The sequence below is a fragment of the Ambystoma mexicanum genome, chromosome 3p, assembly GCF_040938575.1.
Source record: "Ambystoma mexicanum isolate Mex_15411 chromosome 3p, UKY_AmexF1_1, whole genome shotgun sequence".
Lineage (NCBI taxonomy): Eukaryota > Metazoa > Chordata > Amphibia > Caudata > Ambystomatidae > Ambystoma > Ambystoma mexicanum.
In genome coordinates, this window is record NC_090925.1 from 136,309,655 (window position 1) to 136,332,047 (window position 22,393).

General features: G+C 48.0%; 1 protein-coding gene across 2 annotated transcripts in view; it reads left to right on the forward strand.

The window, feature by feature from the left end:
- The window catches only part of LOC138580165 (C-type lectin domain family 2 member L-like), a 518,366-nt gene that overhangs the window by 290,526 nt on the left and 205,447 nt on the right, over positions 1–22,393 (forward strand). Inside the window, exon 2 of one of the 2 annotated variants that reach the window (XM_069650494.1) lies at positions 20,875–20,964. The exons of the other annotated variant lie outside the window; for it this stretch is intronic. Within the exon in view, the coding sequence (XP_069506595.1) occupies positions 20,875–20,964 (90 nt within the window). The remainder of the gene's footprint in view (positions 1–20,874; positions 20,965–22,393) is intronic. 2 annotated transcript variants of the gene reach the window in all.

Genomic DNA, 22,393 nt, shown 5'->3' on the forward strand with positions numbered 1-22,393 from the left:
TACTCCTCATGTATGTACATTACCACTGCTGCTCCTTTACATTTTTGACCCAAATTCTGGTCAGTACTTGAGCTTCCATCAATGAAGATCATGACACCCCCTTCATCTTCTCCTCCTTCACCATTGTGTTTCCTTTACTCAATGTCTCAAGATTTTGTTTTATGTGGAATGTGTTAGGCTCACTGTGCCCTGATGGTATGTTACGTTATTCACATCATGTTATTTTACATTTGTTTGTATAAATACACAGTTATTGTTATTTTGAGTAATTGACTCAGTAGACAGTCTTTTTGTTCACAGGTGTGGTTCTGTCCGGTTCTTCGCCCTGACCAATTGTTTTAGATATATCTATTAGAAAGGAAAAATCTTGCTGCCCTATTTTAACTGCTACCTCGGGTTGCTCTTTGGGGTCTTTAGTTACTGCTAGGACTGGACACCCTTGTATTTTCCCTGGGCACCCCAATTGGGAAAATATGTTGGATGATGTTGTGAATTTGGTTTCCCCCCACCACTGTAACCCCGGTGAAATGGGGTACCTCATTTGTCCCAATAATGTAGCATTCGCCTGTATGTGCGTTTGTACTAGTGCCTACAGTATGCTCACTGCTCCTTGAGTTCCTGCTAGTGTCCCCCCTTGGATTGGTGCTTGTCCCTGTGTTGGCATTGTTGGTGGCTGCTGAGGCTGTAATTGCATCTATGGTATGTGTACTTGTTGCTGAGGTAACCCTTGCTTCTGCTGATTCTGTTGTGGTATCCCCTGCATCTGCCATGGTTGTGTATATACTTGTACGTATGGTGGTTGCTGCTGTATTTCTCCTTGCCTTGTTGCTTGTTGGCCGAATGGGCCATTCGGGCATAGTGCCCTATATTGCCACAAATGAAACACTGTCCTCCAAATTGGGGCCCCATTCCGTATAGCCATACCCCCTTGCCCCAGGAAAATATTCTCTGCCTGGTGGGTACTTTCCCATGTATGTATTCCCTGTGTTCATGAATCCAGGATGCTGTTACATTTGTTGTTCTCCCCATTGAGAGCTGTACAATGTCTGAGTGTATCCCCCTTGCTGTAGTGCTGCTCCTACTGGAAGTGCCCCTGGTTGGGCGGGTGCAATGCTAACTGGTCCTGAGATTATTGCCCCTTCCATGCTGATTTTAGCTAACTTTTTTATACCAATTCTCTGCTTTTGTCGCATTATCCATTAACTCTTTATCCTTCTCCTGCTTTCGTTTACAATGGTGTACAATTGTAGCCTGTACCTTAGGCCATCCTTTTGCTTCTATCCCCACTATCTTTGCTAAAGAATTCCTAACATCCATAGGGAACCCCCTTACTAGGATGTGGTTAAATAGAGGTATTTTATCATCCCATGATTGTTTATTCTCCGGAATCCACATCTCCTGCAGGGGGTTCTCATCTGGCTACATTTTGCGAACTAATATTGACCCATTTCTGATGTGTCTTTATACAGCCATACATGTGCTCGATAGTTGTTAAATGGTGCTCCGTCATGTATGTTATTGCTCAATTTTACCCCAGCATTCTCCGCCTGCTGCCAAATTTTGTCACTTCGCTCCTGTATCATAACTGCCAGTAAGCTCATGTTGTCTCGTATAGCTAACGGGATCCCTGCGGTTTCTTTTTCAAATACATATATCCCCTTACTAGCCCCTGCCATGAGTGAAGGTAAACTGTAAACCAAGTTGTCTCTTTTTTATCCATCATCTGCCAGGGTACACACTGTACTTCCCGCTTTGCCTTCTGTAGAAGGGGCAGCTGTGTTTGTGCTCCATGCTTAGCCCTCCGTTGCAGTGCTTTCCCTACTGCTACTCTTGCTTCCCAGATTCGAAGCGATTTGTCCAGTTCCCTACCTGTTCTTCTCCTTCTTCTTCATCCCTCTCTCTCCTCTGCCTGCCTCTACCCTTATTTGTGAGGTCACATGGGTCGCATTCATCATCTATCATGTTATTGTCACTTTTGCCTTTCCAGTCAGATTCCGTATTTTCGCCTTTGTTGTATCTTGCTCCTCGTCCACCCCGACGGTCTCCTTGCTATAAAATTAAAATTTTATATGGCCTGACGTCCATCCTTGCTGAGCCTCATCCTCACTGTGTTCTTTCCTCTTCCTCTCAATCTCCTTCTCCACTACCCTTCGTGCTCGTCAAAACAGTCTAATTGTTGTGTGTTTGCTCTTCATTTTCCGCCAGGTACTTTGGAGTGCCCGTCTCTTTTTTATCTTTACAATGGGATTTGGGCTCTGCCCTTCCCTTCCTTTTCTGGAGATACTCACATGGGATTGATATATCCTGCAGTAGGCTTTAATAATGGATAAAATCCATTTGGAGGGTGTGAGGCAATAGCTTTTCCCTCTACCCCTTTTTCCTCTTCCTCTTCTCCCTCTTTTTGCTTACTTTTTTTCTCTTCGTAAAGCTTCCACAAACCCAATATGTCATGGCTCTTTTTAAGCTTCAAACCTTTATATGTTGCCGACCAGTATGAATGCATACTGTATTTTCTATCCTTCTGGAATGTTAATTCCCTGGGCCATTATTTATAACATTGCCCCACTGTGTCATTAGCCCACTGGAAATAATATTTTAATATCTTGTCACAATACTGTGGCAATCTTCGACACATATGATTGAGAGGTGTGTCCATTAAATAGGACATTTTTACACCTTTCTAAATTTGAGTATATTTCAATTTTTTTTAGTACTCTTGTTCATTTTAGTCTTGGCCCTACTTACTTATATTCCAAACACCCCTACCCTTCCTTATTCACATACACTTATTCATACACTCACAGTCACCCACTTACTCTTATAACTACCACTTATTTTCCCGTTCACCCTATCTCATGCACACTGGCCTTCTCCACAAACCCTGTCCTTTCGCACCCATTTTACACACTGGCCCTCTCCACAGGCCCGCCTGTTAATTAAATTTAGTGAACAAATGGCCTTCTCCACAGGCCCACCACCTTAACAATTGTACTTATGTTAATAATGTGTTGAGTGTGTGGTTGCTTCACCCTCTGTTCGATGCCGCTTCAATACGTTTTACGCTGGACCTTCAATATTTACATGTAGTTCGGCTCCGGTCCTTCCGCCCCTACTGTAGCCACACAAAACACTAAGCAAAATTAATGCACTTACTAATGAACAATTGAACACTGCTTTTTCTACACAATCTCTCTCAAACTGTATACAAAAAAATGACACAACTATACGAATCGCCTGCACTAGGCGCAACTCTCGCCTAACGAGGTTCGCCACCTTACTATGCAACTCTCTGCTCTAAAGCAGATGTGCCACCGCCCTCTCACTCCCTATCAGGTAAGCGCACCTAATATCTATTACTACTACGGCCAATCGCCCTCCACCTCTTGTGATGGTGCGTTTAATACACCATAAAACAATTCCACCCCTGCGCGTTCATGCACGGGTACACTCATGTATCCTCTTCGGAGATTCTCGAGTACTCTCAACCCCAATTCTTCATTTAAAGGCCAGCACTCCTTTCTTAGTACAGGGAACGCAGAGACCAGGCAGACCTTTGGGAACTCAACATCTGCACGTCTCCTCATTATAGCGCTGTACAACTGGTCTGCAAACGCCACCCACACTCCTCCACAAGTGCGTCTGGAATACCTCGTCTGGTTGGGAAAACTGGATCTCGCTGGGGCCTCTAAAAATGGATCTGGGGTCACTTTGGAACTCACCAAAATTTTTTAAAATGCAGCGTACACATTGCAAGAAGTAACACAATTTATTCTGGGCCCAGGTGCAGCTGGGAAAGCAGAATTCAGACAGACGGAACAGTACTGCATGAAAGGCACTGTCAAACTAACTGCCCTAAGGGCAAATCTTTTATAGTAATGAAAGCTAATTAGCATCTAAACATTTTGCAACATAAGGGTATTCCTCATAGCGCAACTAATTGGTGGTAGAATCACATACATTACACATCAATGATTGGATCCTGCAAAATAAACCCCACTACCCACAACCACCATTATGACGTCACAGACCAACCCACATTTCCCACATCATTAGTGCCAAACATTGAGTCACGAGCTGATCAGCAGAACTTTAATAATATGACCCCGTCAGCTCCATCCCTTTCCCATGAGAAAGGTCTTTCATCATGACACCAGTAAAGCCTTGAACCATTGAAAAATAACCATTGTAATGTTGGTTGCATCTTGAGAACTCTCCTGACCTCTTCCCAGGCTTGAATGTACTAAGGGCCATTTGAAACCGCCATGGGACACTTTGAAACTGCCAGTAGGCCAGTACTTCATTTAATAATTTGCTGGATTATAAATTGTTGTGCGTCTACTGATTTTTCCTTGCACCGTGAGATTTGCTCCATGACCTTGAATGTATCAGAGACTGCTCGCTTCTTGCCATATTATCCTGGGAACATGTACTTTTCCGTGTGCTACCAGCCTTTGCAGTTACTAAACTCGTTAATAAAAAATGAGCTTTTCTTTTAGCCAAGAAGACATGCTCTGAGGCCTGTTTACAGTGCCTCCACCTTAATATTTAACAAAGCATGCTTACCTTTTACCTACGCTAAACACCTATATTTTTATTAGTGCTCTTTCTACCTATTTTGTGGATATTTGATGCATACTAATTATGGGCGTTCTCCAGCCTGGCGCATAAATGGAGCCGCTCAGCCATCAATGAAAAGCCATCTGGATGCCTTGTTATTCTGGCAGTTGATAGGTTCCCGCCTTTCTACTGCGCTGAACTTGCATTTGTACCACAATGGGACAGCACCAGATCAGCCATGGCACTCGTGTGACAATGAACCATGGATGCTGGTGTTTCAGCATTCTCCAATAACTCCACATAGTCAATACCACACGACAAGAGAACCCTTAACTGAGGATTGCATGAAAGACCTGCAAGATAGCAGCTTGTCTATGTATCCATCTTTCCTCTCTATTGGGAAAGAGGCTACGAATTAAACACTTCCTACTGTTGCTCTCCAGGCATTTAGCCAGGACTACGTTGCCCTTGATTGATAATGGAGAGCTAGTCTTTGCTATCGACAAATTAGAGTCATTTGTGGCAGGCTGGGTACTCTCTTCCATCTCATCCGGCACTTCTTCGCAGTCTAAGCCGTTCTGGCTCACGCCACCAGGGGCTTTTTCATCATCATCTCCTGGAGCATTTATCAAACAGCTTGTCAGCGTGGGTGCTTTTTTACTTGCTCTTTTAAATTTCCAATTGACTCTCTTTCTCTCTGTTCTTTTCATGTCATATAGATGCTGTCTTTACTGTTATCAAGATCATTTTGCCTCTAATTTCCTTCCAAGGCAGGTTGGATCACGTTTCCTTCAACTTCGTTTATAACCACAATATTTCTTTAGAAATGTTCTATTCTTCTCGGAGCAGCCATCTGCAAACTAATGTCTTCATGAATCCTATTACAAAGTTTCAACTGTATTTTAATGGCAAATTGCAATGTTTCGATAGAGACGCTATCACAGTGCAAGTGGCAGCGATAGCCTGAGGGCAGGGCTGCCCGGCGACCGCCTGGGTGCCCTGCCATGAGCCCCCCACCATGCCAGCTCGGGGAGTCTTTCAAGGGCTTCCCCGAGCTGGTGCTGTGGGAGAATGTGGAGCGGAGTGCATTTAATAATAATAGGGTGCCTGCCGTGACTATTGAAAAATGTGGCCCCCTTCACCCTCCGTAAGACCAGGGGTGTGCGAGGGGAGAGGCGCCACATTTGTGTTTTCTGCCTGGGGCGCTGTTACTTCAAAGGCTGGCCCTGGTAAGTGGCTACAGTCGATGGGACCAGTATCTGTTACGTTCCGCCCTGCGTCCCGCTACGCAGTGACGCAGGGCGTCCTTAATAAAAGCCCCGCCCCCGCGCTCGGGAGGCAGTTCCGGGGCAGACCATCCAAGCGTGTGTGTGTGTGTCATTACGGCTCCCGCTGGAGCTGCGCCACAGGCCGTGCGGCCTACTCCAGCTACGCCAGCCCCCGCGCGCGCATGCCGCGGGCTGGAACTTAACAATGGCGACGAGGTGGAGCGAATACTAACATGCGCTCGGCGTTTGACAGCAAATTTCTGGACACCCGGTGGGGGGGGGGTCGCACATGTGACCCTCAAAAAATTATTTTTTTTCCTTTCTCCTTCGCCCTCTACTCTCCTGCTGGGCATTGTGGAGCCATCTGGTATCTGGCCTCCCACACTAGAGGGCAGCAACACGAACTGGCACCAAAACAACGTGGAAGCACCAGTTCCTGAACGTTCCTACACAGTGTCTGGAAACCGCAGCACTTCCAGGGAAGGCCCAACTTCACGGTGCTGGTGGTTGTCCGAAGAGCTCACGCCAACACCAACCAGGTACACGTGAACATGGCGGCCGGTACATCCACCCCTGGGCCCACCACGCCGTCCAGAATTGCGGCAAACCTGTCGATGACATCACCACAGCCTGGCACACAAGGAGGTTCGTCGACACTGGTCCAGCCTTTTGACCCCTTCACGGACCAATCATCAAGTGGACCCAGATGGCAGTTGTGGATCCAGAAATTCGAGATGGCGATGGACTGCAAAGATATAACGACAGCCAGGAAGATGAAGGCACACCTACTGCTCAGTGTGGTGACGAGGTACTGCGCATCTTCAACTCCTTGAACGTTGACGATGGCAAAGATGCATACCAAAGCGCAAAAGATGCCCTCACGGCTCATTTTCTCCCTCAACTAAACCCGGACTATGAGACATTTATCTTCTGCACCACTATACAGGCAGCGGACGAAACCCTTGATGCCTATCACACTCGGTTAAGAAAATTGGCCATGTCCTGCGAGTTCACAAATGTTGAGAGGGAGATCAGGAGGCAAATTATCAACGGCATACACTCAGAAAAACTAAGACACCTGATACTCAGCGAGCAAGGTATTCCCCTAAAACGGATCCTTGAACTTGGACGACAAAGGGAACTAGCTCACACCAGAGCGGCCAACATGGAGGCCACGCTACACAAATTGCAACCTGCTCTCAACACAGCCATGGTGGCCCAGATCACCAACAGACAATCCTTGAGGGTTGACTACAGTGGGGGCTATGGCCAAAACAGGTGGCAATCGCGCATTCCTGGGCCCACAAAGTGCGGCTGGTGTGGTGGCCCACGACATGGCAGCCGCAACTGTCCCGCACAAGGCACCACATGTGGAGCATGCGGCAGGAAGGATCATTATGCAAAGGTATGCAGATCAGCGGGCACCTCCACGCAGCCCCCACAGAACCTTCCGGAGAAGAACACGACCAAGAAAAAGAAGCAAGCCAGTGCAAGGAGGGTCGCAGTGGCCAACTCTTCCATGGAGAAAGAAGGGGATGATGTCTCGGCAATGCAGGAGGATCCCAGTAAGGACAACGATAGGAAAGGGAGGAAGGTATACCTGGTGTCTGCATTAAGCCAAGGTCAGGAACAACAAAGAAAATCTGTCCGAAGGCGCAAGTGCATGGTCACCATCCAAAACCAGCGCATTCTCATGACCATTGACACAGGCGCCTCGGTGAATGTCATGCCCACAAGCATATTCCAGACTCTAAACCCTCAACCAGATCTGAAAAGCACAGGCACGCTGTTGTATGCATACGGCAGCCGGAAGCCCCTACCAGTTATTGGCAGGTTCCGCACTACGCTGGAACACAGTGAAAACAGACTATGGTCAAAAGTCTATGTCGTGAAGGCAGGAATTGAAAGCCTCCTGAGTGGGGATGCAGCAGAAGATCTGGGAGTGGTCAAATTCATCTGCCATGTCGATGAAGCCGAGGAGGTGGAGAAGATGTTGAGTCAATACCCCAAGTTGCAAGATGGAATAGCCTGCTTGAAGGGCAAAACCATCAGACTGCACATTGATGAAACAGTACAGCCGAAAGCCGTAAGGCATTGGAGAACACCATTCCACATGAGAGAACAAGTGGAGCAGGAACTCAAGGCATTGGAAGAAGCCGGCATCATAGAGGAGATCACAGGGCTCACACCATGGGTCTCTCCAATGGTTGTAACGCGAAAGCCTAAACAGCCCGGAAAAGTCCAGATTTGTATAGACATGCGTCTCCCTAACACTGCCATGAAAAGAGAATGCCACATCACACCAACGATTGACGAAATCGTGGCTGACCTCACGGGGTCTTGTGTATTCTCAAAAGTTGATCTGAAGGCGGGGTATCACCAACTCAAACTCCACAGAGACTCTCGCTAAATCACAACATTCTCGACGCATTTGGGGTTGCGGAGATACAAACGCCTGGGTTTCGGGATATCGTCCGCTGCTGAGGTATTCCAGCAAACCATCCAAGAGGTCATCAGGGGTATCCCTGGTGTCCTCAACGTGAGCGACGACATTCTGATTCACGCCCCCGACAAGAAAGAGCATATCAAGAGGCTTCAAACTCTACTGGGCAGACTACAAGAAGCTGGGCTTACCATACACAGGGAGAAGTGTGAGTTCCTCAGATCTGAAATCACTTTCTTTGGTTACAAGTTCGGCAGCACGGGCATCTCCCCTGATCCCCAGAAGGTCGCAGACATTCAGGCTGCAAGCCCACCGATGACCGCCACAGAAGTACGCGGCTTCCTAGGCATGGCTACCTACTGCGGGAGGTTTATCCGAAACCTGGCCACCCTATCTGAGCCATTACGGGAACTGACGAAAGCAAACATCAAGTGGGACTGGGGGCAGAAGTGCCAGGACTCATTCGAAAGCATCAAAGAATCCCTGTCCGTCGACACCAAAATGGCGTATTATAACACCAAGCTGCCCACAGAACTGTTCGTGGATGCAAGCCCTGTTGGGCTTGGAGCCATCCTAATGCAGGTAACGAAGGAAGGGGAGAAAAGGCCGATAGCATACGCCTCGAGAGCCCTCACGGAAACCGAACAGAGGTACTCCCACATTGAAAAGGAGGCCATCGCTGTGCTGTGGGGGTGCAGGCACTTTCATCTCTACTTATATGGGCGTCGGTTCACGACAATCACTGACCACAAACCCCTACTACCAATTTTTATGGGAACGTCATCATACCCTCCGGCACGAATCACCAAATGGCTACTACATCTTCAGCAGTACGACTTTGATCTTATCTACCAACCAGGCAGTGGAAACCCCGCAGATTTTCTCTCGAGGCATCCGCGAGCGGCAACCCAACAAGAAATCCAAGTGGCCGAAGAGACTGAGGAACATGTATGCCAAGTGGTACGCGCAATGAGACCAAAGGCTGTGAGCATCGAGGACATCGAGTCAGAAACTCACAAGGATCCTTGTTGCAATTTAGTGAAAGATGCTATTATCTCAGTTGACTGGAAGACTTTCATGAGACACACACACAACAGAACAGCGGAAGCGAAAGGGTTTCGGTCCGGCATGTTCACCGTCCTGCAAGATTTGTCGATCACAGAAGGCGGATTGATACTAAGAGGAAACCGTATCGTAATCCCTCTCAGAATACAAGACAGGATAGTGGTCCTAGCGCATGGAGGACACCAAGGACTGGCAAGGACAAAAGCCCGCATAAGGCACATGGTATGGTTTCCCCAGATCGAGGAGCGGGTCGAGACACTCATTAGCACGTGCCTATCCTGTCAGATAATGGGGGCCCCGCCAGAACCGGAACAAATTCTATCGGCAGAGCGCGGCCGCTCTCGTTGGGAGGCCATCAGCAATGACTTCTGTAAGCTACGAGAAGGCCTCCACCTTTTGGTGGCCGTTGATGACCACTCCCGATATCCCGAAGTTGAAATAGTCGAATCCACAGCAGCGGAAGTGGTTATTCCGGCCATAGAGAAAATGTTCGCAACTCACGGACTACCTACCTCCATCAAAAGTGACAATGGGCCACCGTTTACAGGGGAGGAATTCAAAAACTATCTGCAGGACCTCAATATAAAGTATCATCACATCATGCCAAGATGGCCCCAGGCAAACGGGGACGTAGAACGGTTCATGAGAACCATTAACAAGGTGCTAAGGGTATCCAAGGGGAATGCCAGCCGATGGAAGGTTGACCTCTACCGCTTCCGCCGGAACTATAGGGTCACCCCCCACAGCACAACCGGCATACCGCCGGCGGAACTCATGTTTGGCACAGTCATCAGATCCTCGATTCCGCATCATCCAAGTAGGACCCCGGACGTGGTCAACGAAGAACGCACGGAAAGGAGGAGAAGGAGTGCCAATGCCCACATGAGTGGCAAGAGGAGAGCGAGGCCGTCCAATCATCAAGTGGGGGACCAAGTCGTCATGCTACACAACCCCACAAAGTCAAAACTCGATACCAGATACGAGGAACTTCCATGGACCGTCAGTGACCGGCACAGAACCATGGTGACTGTGACAGGAGGATGCCGTCAAGTGACGAGGAATTTGTCGTGGTTCAAGGCGGTGCCACGCACCCTGTGGACTGACAGTGAGTGCCACCGGGAAGACGAGGATGCTCAGCCCAGTGAAGAAGAGCCTGGGTCCATCCCGGATGAGACAGGAGCGGGGATGGAACTTGGGAACAGCTGGATGCACCCGGCCTCGAGGACCCGAACAGCGAAGGTGAGCCAGATCATGAGCCGGGGGGGTGTAGTCCCCGAGAAGGGCGATACGGTCTGAGAACTGCCACGAGACCGCCAGCCAAGTTAAATGACTATGTGTGGTAGTTAATGCACCCGGACCACGAACAATAATGGCAGGGTAGTTATTTGTTAAAAACGTGAACAGATGTTGAACTTCCAGTTGATGGCATTTAGTGTTATGTTTGTTTGTTTTATAATAAAGGAGGAATGTTATGTTCCGCCCTGCGTCCCGCTACGCGGCAACGCAGGGTGTCCTTAATAAAAGCCCCGCCCCCGCACTCGGGAGGCAGTTCCGGGGCAGACCATCCAAGCGTGTGTGTGTGTGTCATTACGGATCCCGCTGGAGCTGCGCCACAGGCCGTGCAGCCTACTCCAGCTACGCCAGCCCCCGCACGCGCATGCCGCGGGCTGGAACTTAACAGTGTACTTACGTGACATTTCTGTAAACAAAGCGGGTGATACCAATAGGCGATTTTCATTTGCCTCAGTCGCATCCACTGTTATAACATGCAGATTAGATTCCTGCCAAAGGCCAGCTGCCATAGGTGTCTGCTCAGTGTTATTTCTTTTGGAGGCAATAACACAATTCCAAAGGGAGTTATTATCAAACATAGTCGAGGAAGATTGCAGTATTACATTGGGCTCTTTTCATTCCACTTGCAATGTTACAGGGGCATGATTGCAAGGCTCAGCACCAAAGTAATCAGTCATTCTACCTCCACAGCTTTCCTCATTCGTGTTTTCTTTTCCCTTTGGAGTAACAAGTTGCCTTTTTTTCATATTGTCAACTTTGGCCATAAGACTAAGAGTGCCTGCCTCCCTGGATCCGATTCTCACATTATATTTGCTTGTTTTTGCCTTGCCTCTCGAAGCCATGGCAAACAGAGCTTGTGCTAGGTCGAGATAAAGAACGTAGCTTGCAGCTTATGTTGGTCGACTACACGTAAACAGACAGCATGGTCAACTCACTTACTTATGATGGGCCAGCCACGAGATTCCCGGGTCCCACGTTTACTCTCTGTAGGTCTGCGACCTCTGACCAGCTGGACTGCAAACTGATCCACACTTGCTCTGCTCTTGCGCAAATGCGCAGTGCCTGTGGTTTTTAAGCTGCCAGCCACCAGTTGGATTGCCGAGTTGTCAGCCCAAAGCAAACGATCCAGATAAGATTAAAGCAATGCCTTCGCCAGCGAGCTATCTGCAGGACTGCTCCACTCTTGCTCCGCACTGGCAAAAAAGTGCATATTTATATTAATGTTGCTTGGTTCAAAGTACAGCTTCCATTTAGCATCCTCAATAAGAGTAGATGGAAGGGTTCAAGGCAGGTTATAACAGCCAATATAGTTTCTAGATACAAGAGTCTCTCTTTCACCAATTCATATTTTTTCTTTATCATAAAGTTTCGGTGTTGAATGGCTGCTGTGTTAATGGAGATATGATAAGTCATTTATAATGCACCTGTACACAAGTGTTTCTAGGCGGGACAAGACAAGCTTAGCCCTTATGTACTCCATTGGTAAACTCTTGGCTGAAGATGATTTTGTATCCAGTCTTGCATGTCCAGTGCATACTTAATGCTCATCTCCTCCAAGGCCGAATTCCTACTTCTCACCAACTTGGGTCTTTCCTCTCATCTATCTCTTTCTACTTGTGGTGTTCCCCAGTGGTCTAACCTCTCTCCCTGGCTCTTTAATCACTACCTGGCACCTCTGGCCCACCACACCTCTACCTTCTGATCCAACTTTCAGTGCTATGCGGATGACACCCAGCTCTCCATCAGGCTCCCCTCATCCTCTTCTGCTGCTTCTCTCATACCTGACTGTCTGTCTGTTTGCAATTTAGGACTGGTGTGCCTCCAACGATCTCTGCTTTAGTGCCAATAAGACTGACCTGCTCCCACCTTCCCTCGCTCACTCTGGCTGCCCACCCTGGGCCCTCTACCTGCTCGTTCCTGTGAGGCTAAGATCCTTGGGGTTATCTTTGACTCTACCCTCTCCTTCTCTCCTCACATCTCTGATGTATCTAAGAAGTCACACTAGCAGCTGCACCTCCTCAGAGGTATTCTGCCTGTTCTCACTTTCCCACAGAAGGTCAATGTCTCCAGAACCCTGGTCCTCTGTAGGCTGGACTACTGCAACAGCCTCTTTCTAAATCTTCCTGCCTCTACTCTGCGCCCTCTTCAACTAATCCAGAACTGGACTGCAAGACTTGTCTTTGGCCTCAAGCCCAGGGATCGTATCTCTCCAGCCCTGAAATCTCTCCACTGGCTCCCTGTGGCCTGCGAGGATCAAGTTCAAGATCCTCTGCATAGTCCACAAGGCTTCCTGTGCCAGGCACCATGCTACATCCAACTCTCTCTTCCTAAGCATCTTCCTTCTCGAGCCTTTCGCTCATCTACCTCCAACTCTCTAAGGGTTAGACGCTTCTCCAGGCAGAGAGTGGGAGGTAGTATCCACCCTCGGCAGGGGCCTCCCTCTGGAACAGCCTCCCTGCCTCTCTCAAACTTGAGCAGTTCCATATCAGTTTCCGGAAGCAGCTCAAGACCTTCCTTTTTGCTTCCGCTTTCTCTTTCCCCTCTCCCTTGCTGATGTCCCTGTCTCCTGCACAAACTGGTTACCTGGCCTCCCACTGAACTTGGAGACCAGGCTCCTGCACGACCAGTAGCCCCTACACTGCCTCCAGGCTGAACCACTTGAGGGACTGTATCTGTAACTCTACAGTGCCCTGACTCTCTGCACTTATGATCCATCTCCCGTCTGCATTTACGAGTTCTTGTACTCTCCCCCTCCCCACTCCATCCTTGCACTCTCCCTCCCCCCCAGCACTTGTGCAATCTGAATGACACAAGGCCTAGTAAGATAGTCTGTTTCGCCCGCCCTCTGTGCTCCCTCCCTTGTCTTGTCGCGCCTAGAATCACTTATGTACAGGTGCGTTATAACTGAATTATTACATCATAACAACACCCAGACATACAGACCTGGCTATCAGCCATGAACCCTGAGGGCTTTACGCCAGAGCTCACTTAGTTCGCCAAGTCCCTCGGGTTCCACATCGACAAATACCTCTCCTTCAAGACACACAAAGCTAAGTTAAACTCAGACAGATTGGTATCTGCTCTCCCTCCTGCAGAAAGTCAAGACCTTCCTCCCTCTGGACAGCTTTAGATCCACCGTTCAAGCACTTGTTCTATCCCACCTGGTTGGGGGCAAAGCCCTCCTCGAAGGCCTCCCATTGTCCTCCCTTGTGCCTCTGAGAAGTGTCCTACATGCGGCCTCACGCCACACCCAGGGTCTACGCAGTTATGAGCACATCACCCCGGGCCTCATCAACCTTCACTGGCTCTAACTGCATGCACAAACCACCTGCAAGTCTTGCTGCATCATCTATAAGGCAGTCACCAACAATTCACCCAGCAACTTTGTGGAGGAATTCAGCATCTCCGGTGGACAGCACACCACCAGAAGCCAGGACAAGTGCAGACTTGAAATATACCCCTGTAAAAAGAAAAGGACCAGAAAACAAGCCTTCTCTGCCTACACCCCAAGACTATGGAACCCCCTCCCCATCAGTATTGGACTCGCCCCCATGCTCCCACAATTCAGAAAAGAACTCAAGACCCACCTCTTCAAGGAGTCTCTCCTCCTCAACACCTAGGCCATCAAGTCACCCCCGCCACCTGACTTGCTAGATGTGTTCGCCCCTCTCCTTCCTGCCATCCTGTACAGATGTACCCCTCATCTGTGCCCATCTGTATCCTGCCACCGCTGTATATCTGTTCTGTTATCTCTGAAAAGTGCTGTGTTATGCATCTGTACTGTTGCATTCCTCTGTAAAGCACTCCGCTGTGTATCTGCATTGTTGTATACCTGTGTAAAGTGCTCCGTTGCTTCTAGAAGCTAGGTCTGCGCTCAATAAATACAATAATAATAATAATAATAATAATAATAATAATTAAAACAGCAGTAGAGACATTAAGGGGAAATTGTATGAGGGGAAAGAGACCCGATCCCATCTAGAGCGAATCATCCTGGCTTTGGTTCATTGGGTTGATCCCATTTTCATTTAAACTGCCCCATTCTTATGACAAATACCCTAATAAAGATAGAGAACTGTAACCTATTGTATTGGTGTCACTGTTGGTACTAGGCAGAACCCTGTGACTCTCCTATCACACAATTCAATGTCAAACTTGGGCTTTCATACCAATCAACATCTTTTCAGCTATGCATGATTGCCACTCTTCTGTTTCCCTCCCCCTATCCTTTTCTCCCCCAAACCTCTACATGCCCTATTCCTGCCCCTTCTCCACATGCACTCCCATCAGTGATGTTGGCAAATCTGCTTGAATTGCCCTCCTGATTACCCCTTCAACCTTGCCTAAATGAAGTCGGTTTTCTGCATGTTTCCCTTTTCTTTATACCCACCATACAGCATGGATCGCTTCCTATCCACCTTCATCCTCCTTACTCCTTCCTATTGTGCCAGCCTGTTGTAGGCTTGTTCTGTAGTGTGGGTCATGGTGAGTGGAATGTTGTGAGGTCATGATGGAAGGTTGGGGTTTGAGTGTCAGGAGTGTTCTATAGTCAGTTAGCACTGGACGCTGGTGTGTGTGGATGGTCAGTGTTTGTCAGGAACCAACCTACCTTTTAACTTACCTGGTACCTTGGAATAGATATGCCTGAAGAAACATTGTTCGTAGCATCTTCATTACCCACATGGCTACTTCATTTTGGGGATGAGCTGGTTCCCCATTTTGGGGCCAGAGGTCCCAGTAGCTGGTGCTGCGGCGGAGGGAGCAGCTTCGGGACAGACACTGCCCTCCAGGTTTACATCCACACTGAAGGTACCAGTGGGCTGGCAAGGAAGCTGGCAGGAGGTGCCAGGGACACTGCGGGTTGCAGTTGAAGTCCCTACAGGCAGACAGGCTGGACGGAGTCAGCGGAGCCCATGGTGAAGCCCAAGAGCGTTATCCTAAGGATCTTTCCTGCAAGGCTTGTGCTGGGCGTCGCAGGTAGATGCTATTCACCGGGTGCTGCGAGGCCTGCTATCTGAGGCTGGGGGTCATCCCCTGGTGTGGTAAGCAGCAAGAACATTGTCCTTGGGTGCCAGCACTGTCAGAACCGTCATATTTGTTACACCGCGGTCAGGAGGGAGCAGTAGAGATATTGGGTGCCGGCGGTGTCAGAACTGTCAAATTTGTTTACGTCGCTGTCAAGAGGACACAGTAGTGTTTTCCTGGGATATGGAGGATAAAACAGGGGCAACGCGCTGGTCTTGGAAGCAAGATCACGCAGAGCAACAGAGGTTCGAATTCCAGATCTACGCTTTGAAACCGAACTCGGGTACGGTATTAGGTGCTTTATAAAAAAACAATTAAATAAAATAAATAAAATGTCGGCTGGTCAGGTGTCTTTTCCTCTGCTTGGCGATGTGGTGCTTGGGGGATCCGTTCAGCGTGCGGAGCTGGAGACTGTTGGGCGTGTAGTTCCCTGTGGAGCTCCTGTGCTTGCTGAGGCTGATGGTGGAATGAGGACGTCGGCTCTGAGCCAGGGCATGTCATCGTACGGAGACTTTGCACGCCGCGCACAGAGTCACCATGGTGACTGTGCTCTCGCTAGTGTTGAGTAGGCAGAGATGCGGGTGTCCCAGAGTACAGTGGAGACAGGTACTACTGTTTTAGTCTCTGGGGGAGGCCTATTAAACAGTGTCATCGGTTTCAGCAAAGGTTCGTCTTTCATGGGAAAAGGCCTCGAATGGAGAAGGCTGTTTTCCATACTCCTGTGTCGACCGACTTCCGTGTTCAGGAGCTAGTACAGGTGTCTGGGTGCACTCTGGAAAAAGAGTCAGTGGACATCTCCAGTGGGGTTGTGGACCAGGGGCTTCCGGTGGATCCTACCATTTGCTCAATTTGTATGGCTAGTTAGTTTTATAGTGAGGTGTTCTGCCAGGACTACTGCCGTTTTGTCAACAACTTGAAGGTTTTGGATCCAGATTTGTGGGGTGTGAAGGCATCCTGAAGCAAGACACAGACAACAGATTCAAAGTTCAAAATAATAATGCTTTATTAACTCAAATGTCAGGATGGCTGAAGGCCTAACTCACCCTACACTAAGGTGGGATTTCCCTACCTGAACGAAACTAAGGAAAGTCTGAGTCAGTAAGTCCAACTTAAAAGTCTGTCTGTGTCCTAAACCTATCCTTGCCCTCGCAACTAAAGCTAAACAATATGTAGGGATGCGAACAATAAATAAATGGTGATCAAAATAAAGTTCTGAGCTTCTTCCAGCTCCTACCATCCTTTTCAGCTCCCCTTGCCCAAGATTAAGGCAACACAGTTCCACAGATCCTCGGGGAATTCCCTAACCCCACGTTCAAGGCAGCACAGTTCCAAAGGAAACGGGTCTCGAGGGCTCTGTCTTCAAGACAGCATTAAAGTTCAACAAGACTTCAGGGTTTCCTTCCAAAATACTTCAACTTCTCTTCCGTACTTCAAAATACATTTCTTTTAAATTCTCTCACGCTCTGGTTTCTTAACAAGCAGGGGGTGCATCCCAGCCCCTCTTGTTGGGTCAAGTGTTCCTCAGATTCACAAAATGACCACACGGTTCACCCACTACAGGTTGTGCAACCAGGAACCCTAGGCTCTTTGGCCCATACAAGTTTTTCTGCATATTCCTCTGAGTGAATGTTCACATTCACTTGGCTTCTCCTTATCAGCCTCTTGGCTTTATGTGAAGGTCTCACCCTCACTTGGCTTCTCCGTGTGGTTGCCACACTGTATTCGCACATAAAGTTCATATCGTGGTGATGGCCATGCTTTCTCACAATCTTCCACTCCTGCTCTCTTGCATCTTCCATTACTTTCAGGCAGGCAGTACTTGCACTTTAACCCAACCCGTATCTTTGGGTCATTTCATTCATGGCATTCTGGCTTGCTCATTCGCCAGCTAGCTTCCCCCACAGCCCCCAGGAGTGCCCCAGTTCGAGTGACTTTCTCCCTTTGCTTACCGGTCCTTGGCGTTCCCTCCGGGCAGCTGTGCTGTTCAGTCTCGGCTCGGGCCACTGTTTTTACTTTAACCGCAAGCCCCGCTCGCTCTTCTGAAGCTCTTCTGTTCTCGCCGGCAGCTCCGATTCGCTTCTGTGGATGCTGGTGGCTGCTTCATTTCCTTTTCTTCGCCCGCAGCTCCGGCTGCTCAATTTTGACCACATAGTCTCCCAAACTTGTGGTTTTCTTCCAGCACGCCTGCTCCTGGGCTCCGCAGTTCCTTGGGAACTTTTGGTGGTGTCCTGGATTCTCTGCAGGACCCACCACCGCTGCCTCCTTTCAAACAGGACTCCCTGCTTGTCTCTTGCACTCAGCATTCCCTGGTACTCTCTCACACCTAGGATTCTCTGCTGCTCATTGTGTTGTTGGTTTCCTCCCTTCTCATACACCTGCAACCATTTAACAGGTTGCAGGTGTGAGTTCCCAATTTGAATTGCCTGTCTGCAATTAGAGGAACATACCTGACCTTTAAGGTACTCTGCAGGCATCCTCCTCATCTCAGTACTAGAGTGGTGAAATGACTCACTGGTGTTTATGGCTCCTAGTTGCCTCTTCCTCATCTCAGTACTGTAGTAGGGTGAATGATGGAAATTGAGGGGAGTTGTTTTACAATATCCCATAAAGGTCAGGTTGGTTCTCATAAGGGAAAGGGAGATACCATGTCTTGCTTGTCTCCCCCTTAAACCTTTACTTCTTCACCCTCTTTCTGATGTTTCTATACTGCCTTGCATTTTCTTAGTCAGTGGGTCAGGGGTAGCAATACCCCTTAAAGGTGTCTTGGATTGAGGGTTCCTTCTGAAATGGAAATGAGTGGTACCGCGTCTCACCTAAGGACGTCTCATTCCCACTCCCCCCTCGCTTGTCCAAACCCAGTGTCAGGATCCAAAAGAGATGGCCTTTCCCTGGCCACATGAGAAGATGACCAAAGTGGAGAATATGTGAGGATGCCTTCATGTTTCTCACAGGGGGTTAAATTTGCAGCTGAAGGGACTCGGTCTCAATAAAGTCTAGTTAGTTTTGGTTGTGGGGGCCAGTGTTTTTCTGCTGTTTGTCTTTTATGTAGTGACCTCTGGTGGGGTTAGGAGCAGTGGGTTTAGGTGGGTTAATGCTGGGCCAATGTTAGTATTCAAGTCCTATTGTTATTTAATTGCTGTCATGTTTATGTTGTGGCCTTTTGTTTAGGGTGCTGGTGTCCATGCAACATTTTTGCGTTGGTGGGTGCGGTGGTGCACGGGGCATTTTTGGTTAATTTTGCATTATTGTGGGTGCTTGCATCCTTCCTTGGGACAGGTGGGTGTGTGGTTTGCATTTTGGACACATGTTCTGGGACACATGCATTCTGGTCTAATGTTTTGGATTTAGGTTTATGTTTTGCTTTGGAGCTTGGACTAGGATTGAAGGACTTGCGGGTGCAGGGATCGTTTGGGGTAGATTTGGATCGAGTAACTTTCACCTCATTATTTAGGGATGTTCCTGTGTATTTGTTTTGTTTTGGTGTGGTTTATTGGTGTTGTCAGTAGGCAATTTTGTTTTTATCTCTGGTTGTTGTGGGATGTTTTGCAGTATGGCTGGGCAGAGTCTGTGGCTATTTTTGTGGGTGTATGTATGCACTTCCTTGTGTGGTCGTGTTTTTTCTGGTGTTTGGTGCATTTTGGAGTTGCACAGTCACTTGTGCTTGGGGCTGTGGGCTACAGCCGGGATTTTGGTTGCACCGTCTGCAGTGTAGTAGGGCTGTGGTTTACAGCCGGGACCTGGTTCTACAGTCGGAGGTGCATGGGGCTGTCATTTGTAGCTGGGATTTGGACCTTTGGCGGGTGTTGGGGCTGTCGGTTTTAGCTGGGTTGGATTATTCTCCGGTTATGGGGCTGTTGGTTGTAGCCAGGGTTTTGGTCAAGTTTCATGCTTTTCCTTGTGTGTGACTATCAACATTCAGACGTCAAGCGTTGGGCCTGGACTTGTGTTGCTCGCCTCCTGGTGTGTATTTCGACATTTGTCAGGTCTTCTGTGTCACCGGCTTACCACTAGTTTAGTTGGTGGAGTTGCCTGGGTCCTTTCTCCATGGTTTGGTTGGCGGTAGGGGGAGGTGTGTTGCACAGCATGTGTGGAGGGAGTTTGGTGTTTCATGCTGTGTTCCTTATGTGGCATCATGTTTTGTTTCCAGCTGCCATTTCATTTTATGGTATTTCATGATTGCTGTCGCCATTTACGTCCATCGTTTTGTCATTGGCATTTCTGTTTTACTGTGAGGAGAAGGGTTTGGTGTACTTTCTTCAGGGTATGGAGTTTCACGTTGAGGTTGGGGAGCATGGATTTTCATTCTTTAAGCGGTGTATCTGGTTGAAGTACTGGAACTTGAGGAGTGGGTATGTTCTTCATGGCTTGGTAGCTGGTTGTGTTACATTGTTACCCATAGGTCAGGGGCCCGGTATGTTTGGTTTGCTTGGAGTTGTATTCTTATGTTTGGCTTGCATGCTGGCCACATGTGTGCCTGGTAGTGGAATGTATGGTCTGCTAGTTGAGGTGGGTCGTATAGTGTTTGTATCAATGTTTGCATCTGGGCAGCGTTTTTACTTATGCTCATACCTTTGCGCACAAGCACTAGGGCAAACCTAACATACTACTGAAATGCATTGAAAACATAGGTTTTTGCCCATAGATACACTAAATCTGTGCAAAACTGCACTTGTCTCAGTGCAACGTTCCTGTATTTCGGCCCCAGATTGCGTTCTCTTTCTGTGTGGCCCCCGCTCCACTGCATCGCTCACAGGGGCCCCCTGGGGCATGGTCTGTGATTCGTAAAACCGGGTAACTAAATAAACAGGCCAAGACACGAGGGGGACAGATATTTCAAGATTCAGAATAAACACATTTGTTTAAGTCAGAGTGTGCCTTAATTAAATCGCAATTCTTCTGCGTTACTGTAACCTGTTGGAATCCTGTGTAAATCTTGTGTTGGCATAGACAGCTCAATGACAGTCTTGACAGTGCCATGAACCTGAGAGAATTCTAATTTTATCTGGGCAACCCTGAAACTGAGGTCCCATGGTGAATCCCCCACAAGGTCTAAGCAAGGGATAGCCTGTAGCAATGCCCTGTAAATCTTGCCTTTACTCTCACTGTGCACTGCATAGGGTGACTCTCTTGCAGAACTAAGCAGTCTCTTTTCCTTCAGTCACACTCTCTATGCGCCTTAAACAGAGTTTTCACCAAAACCTCGTTCTTTCTCCTCTCTTATAGAACTACACTCCAAACTCTACTTCATGACACTCTTCCTCACCGCTGCTGTTCTGCTCCTGGGTGTCCTCATTTTAGGAGCCATACTGCATGGTAAGTCTTTGATTGTAAGAAAGTTATATCATGTTACAATGCTTTCATACTGCACCACATCATCACTGTAGTAGTGTCAGAGCACCTAGGCTTGGCCATGGAGTCGCATAGTGTGCAATCGCCAGCGGTAACCAGACCTTAGCCTGAAGACAGAAATAAATGAGCAGGGGAATGATAAAAGGATGGAAAGAGGGTAATAGATTCTACAAAAAAAGGAGGAAGAGATACAGTGAATGAAGAATGTTTTGTGATAACACGAGTGCATGCAAAGCCTGTTAGGTGGACCATAGTTCTATTTGAATAAAAATAATGGGCCTCATTCCGAGGTTGGTGCTAGTCATGGCGCTATTAGCGCCATGACTAGCACCATTACCGGTACCGTGTCCGCCCTGGTTCAATGGGGACTTACCGGTCTAGTCCGACCTTTGCGGGGCCGGTAAGTCCCCATTGAAAATGTCAATCCCCATTCCCATTTGAGCCCCATAGAATGGGGAGGGTGATAATAACGGAACTGTAAATTACGGTACCGTTATTAGCTCTCCGATGTCCTTAACGGTGCCCGGTATCCCTTTGGGCCCTACTCGGAATGAGGCCCATTGTATTTTACAAATAACATCCTCATAACATAATAACAGTAACAAGAGGCATAAAAGCTCACCTTCATATAATAAACATAGATTGTCATGTATTAGAGCCACAATACTAGGCCAGTTCGGTCAACATTGGATCAAGCAAAAAGAAGGAAGGTCAAAAGATAAAAAAAAGAAAGATGCGGGGACACATCCGGTAGTAAGAAAACACATGGGGCAGGAAATCCCGAACAGGATACTCCAGCAAGAAGGGTCAGGAGTCTTTATTCTTTGGAAAATAGTTCTAAAAGAAAGGAGGTTATGCCCTAAATATTGTGGTACATGGATTGTGTTCTTAAGGCAGAATTGGAGAAAAGAAAGTTAGTAAACAATGTGATAAGTCAATGTATATTTGGCTTGAGACTGTTTGTAAGGCAAGTCTCAAATCGATAATAAAAACAATCAATTCAAAGTGCCAAAAAAGAATGTGCGAGATGAGAGAAAAACAACACAGCCTAGGACAAGAATTATCCAAAAGACATTGCACAGTATGATTAAAAATGGTTGGTTATATAGCAATTTACAGAAGAGAAATGACAATAAATTTTACAGATTATTCACGGCCTTTGATCGGACATCGCCATTTACACTATAGGTGAATCCCTACACTACCTAGCGGTTTCGGCCAAAATGACTGAATTCAAATGACCTAACTAACCAAAAGTCTGAAAGAAGGTATCACCAATAAAAGGTCGATTTTTGGTTAGGTAGGGCATTTGGATTCGGTTTAGGGCTGCAGGCCCCCCCCCGCTTACTATACTGTGAGCGTGGGTTGCAGGGGGGTCCCCCGCAGCTGTCCC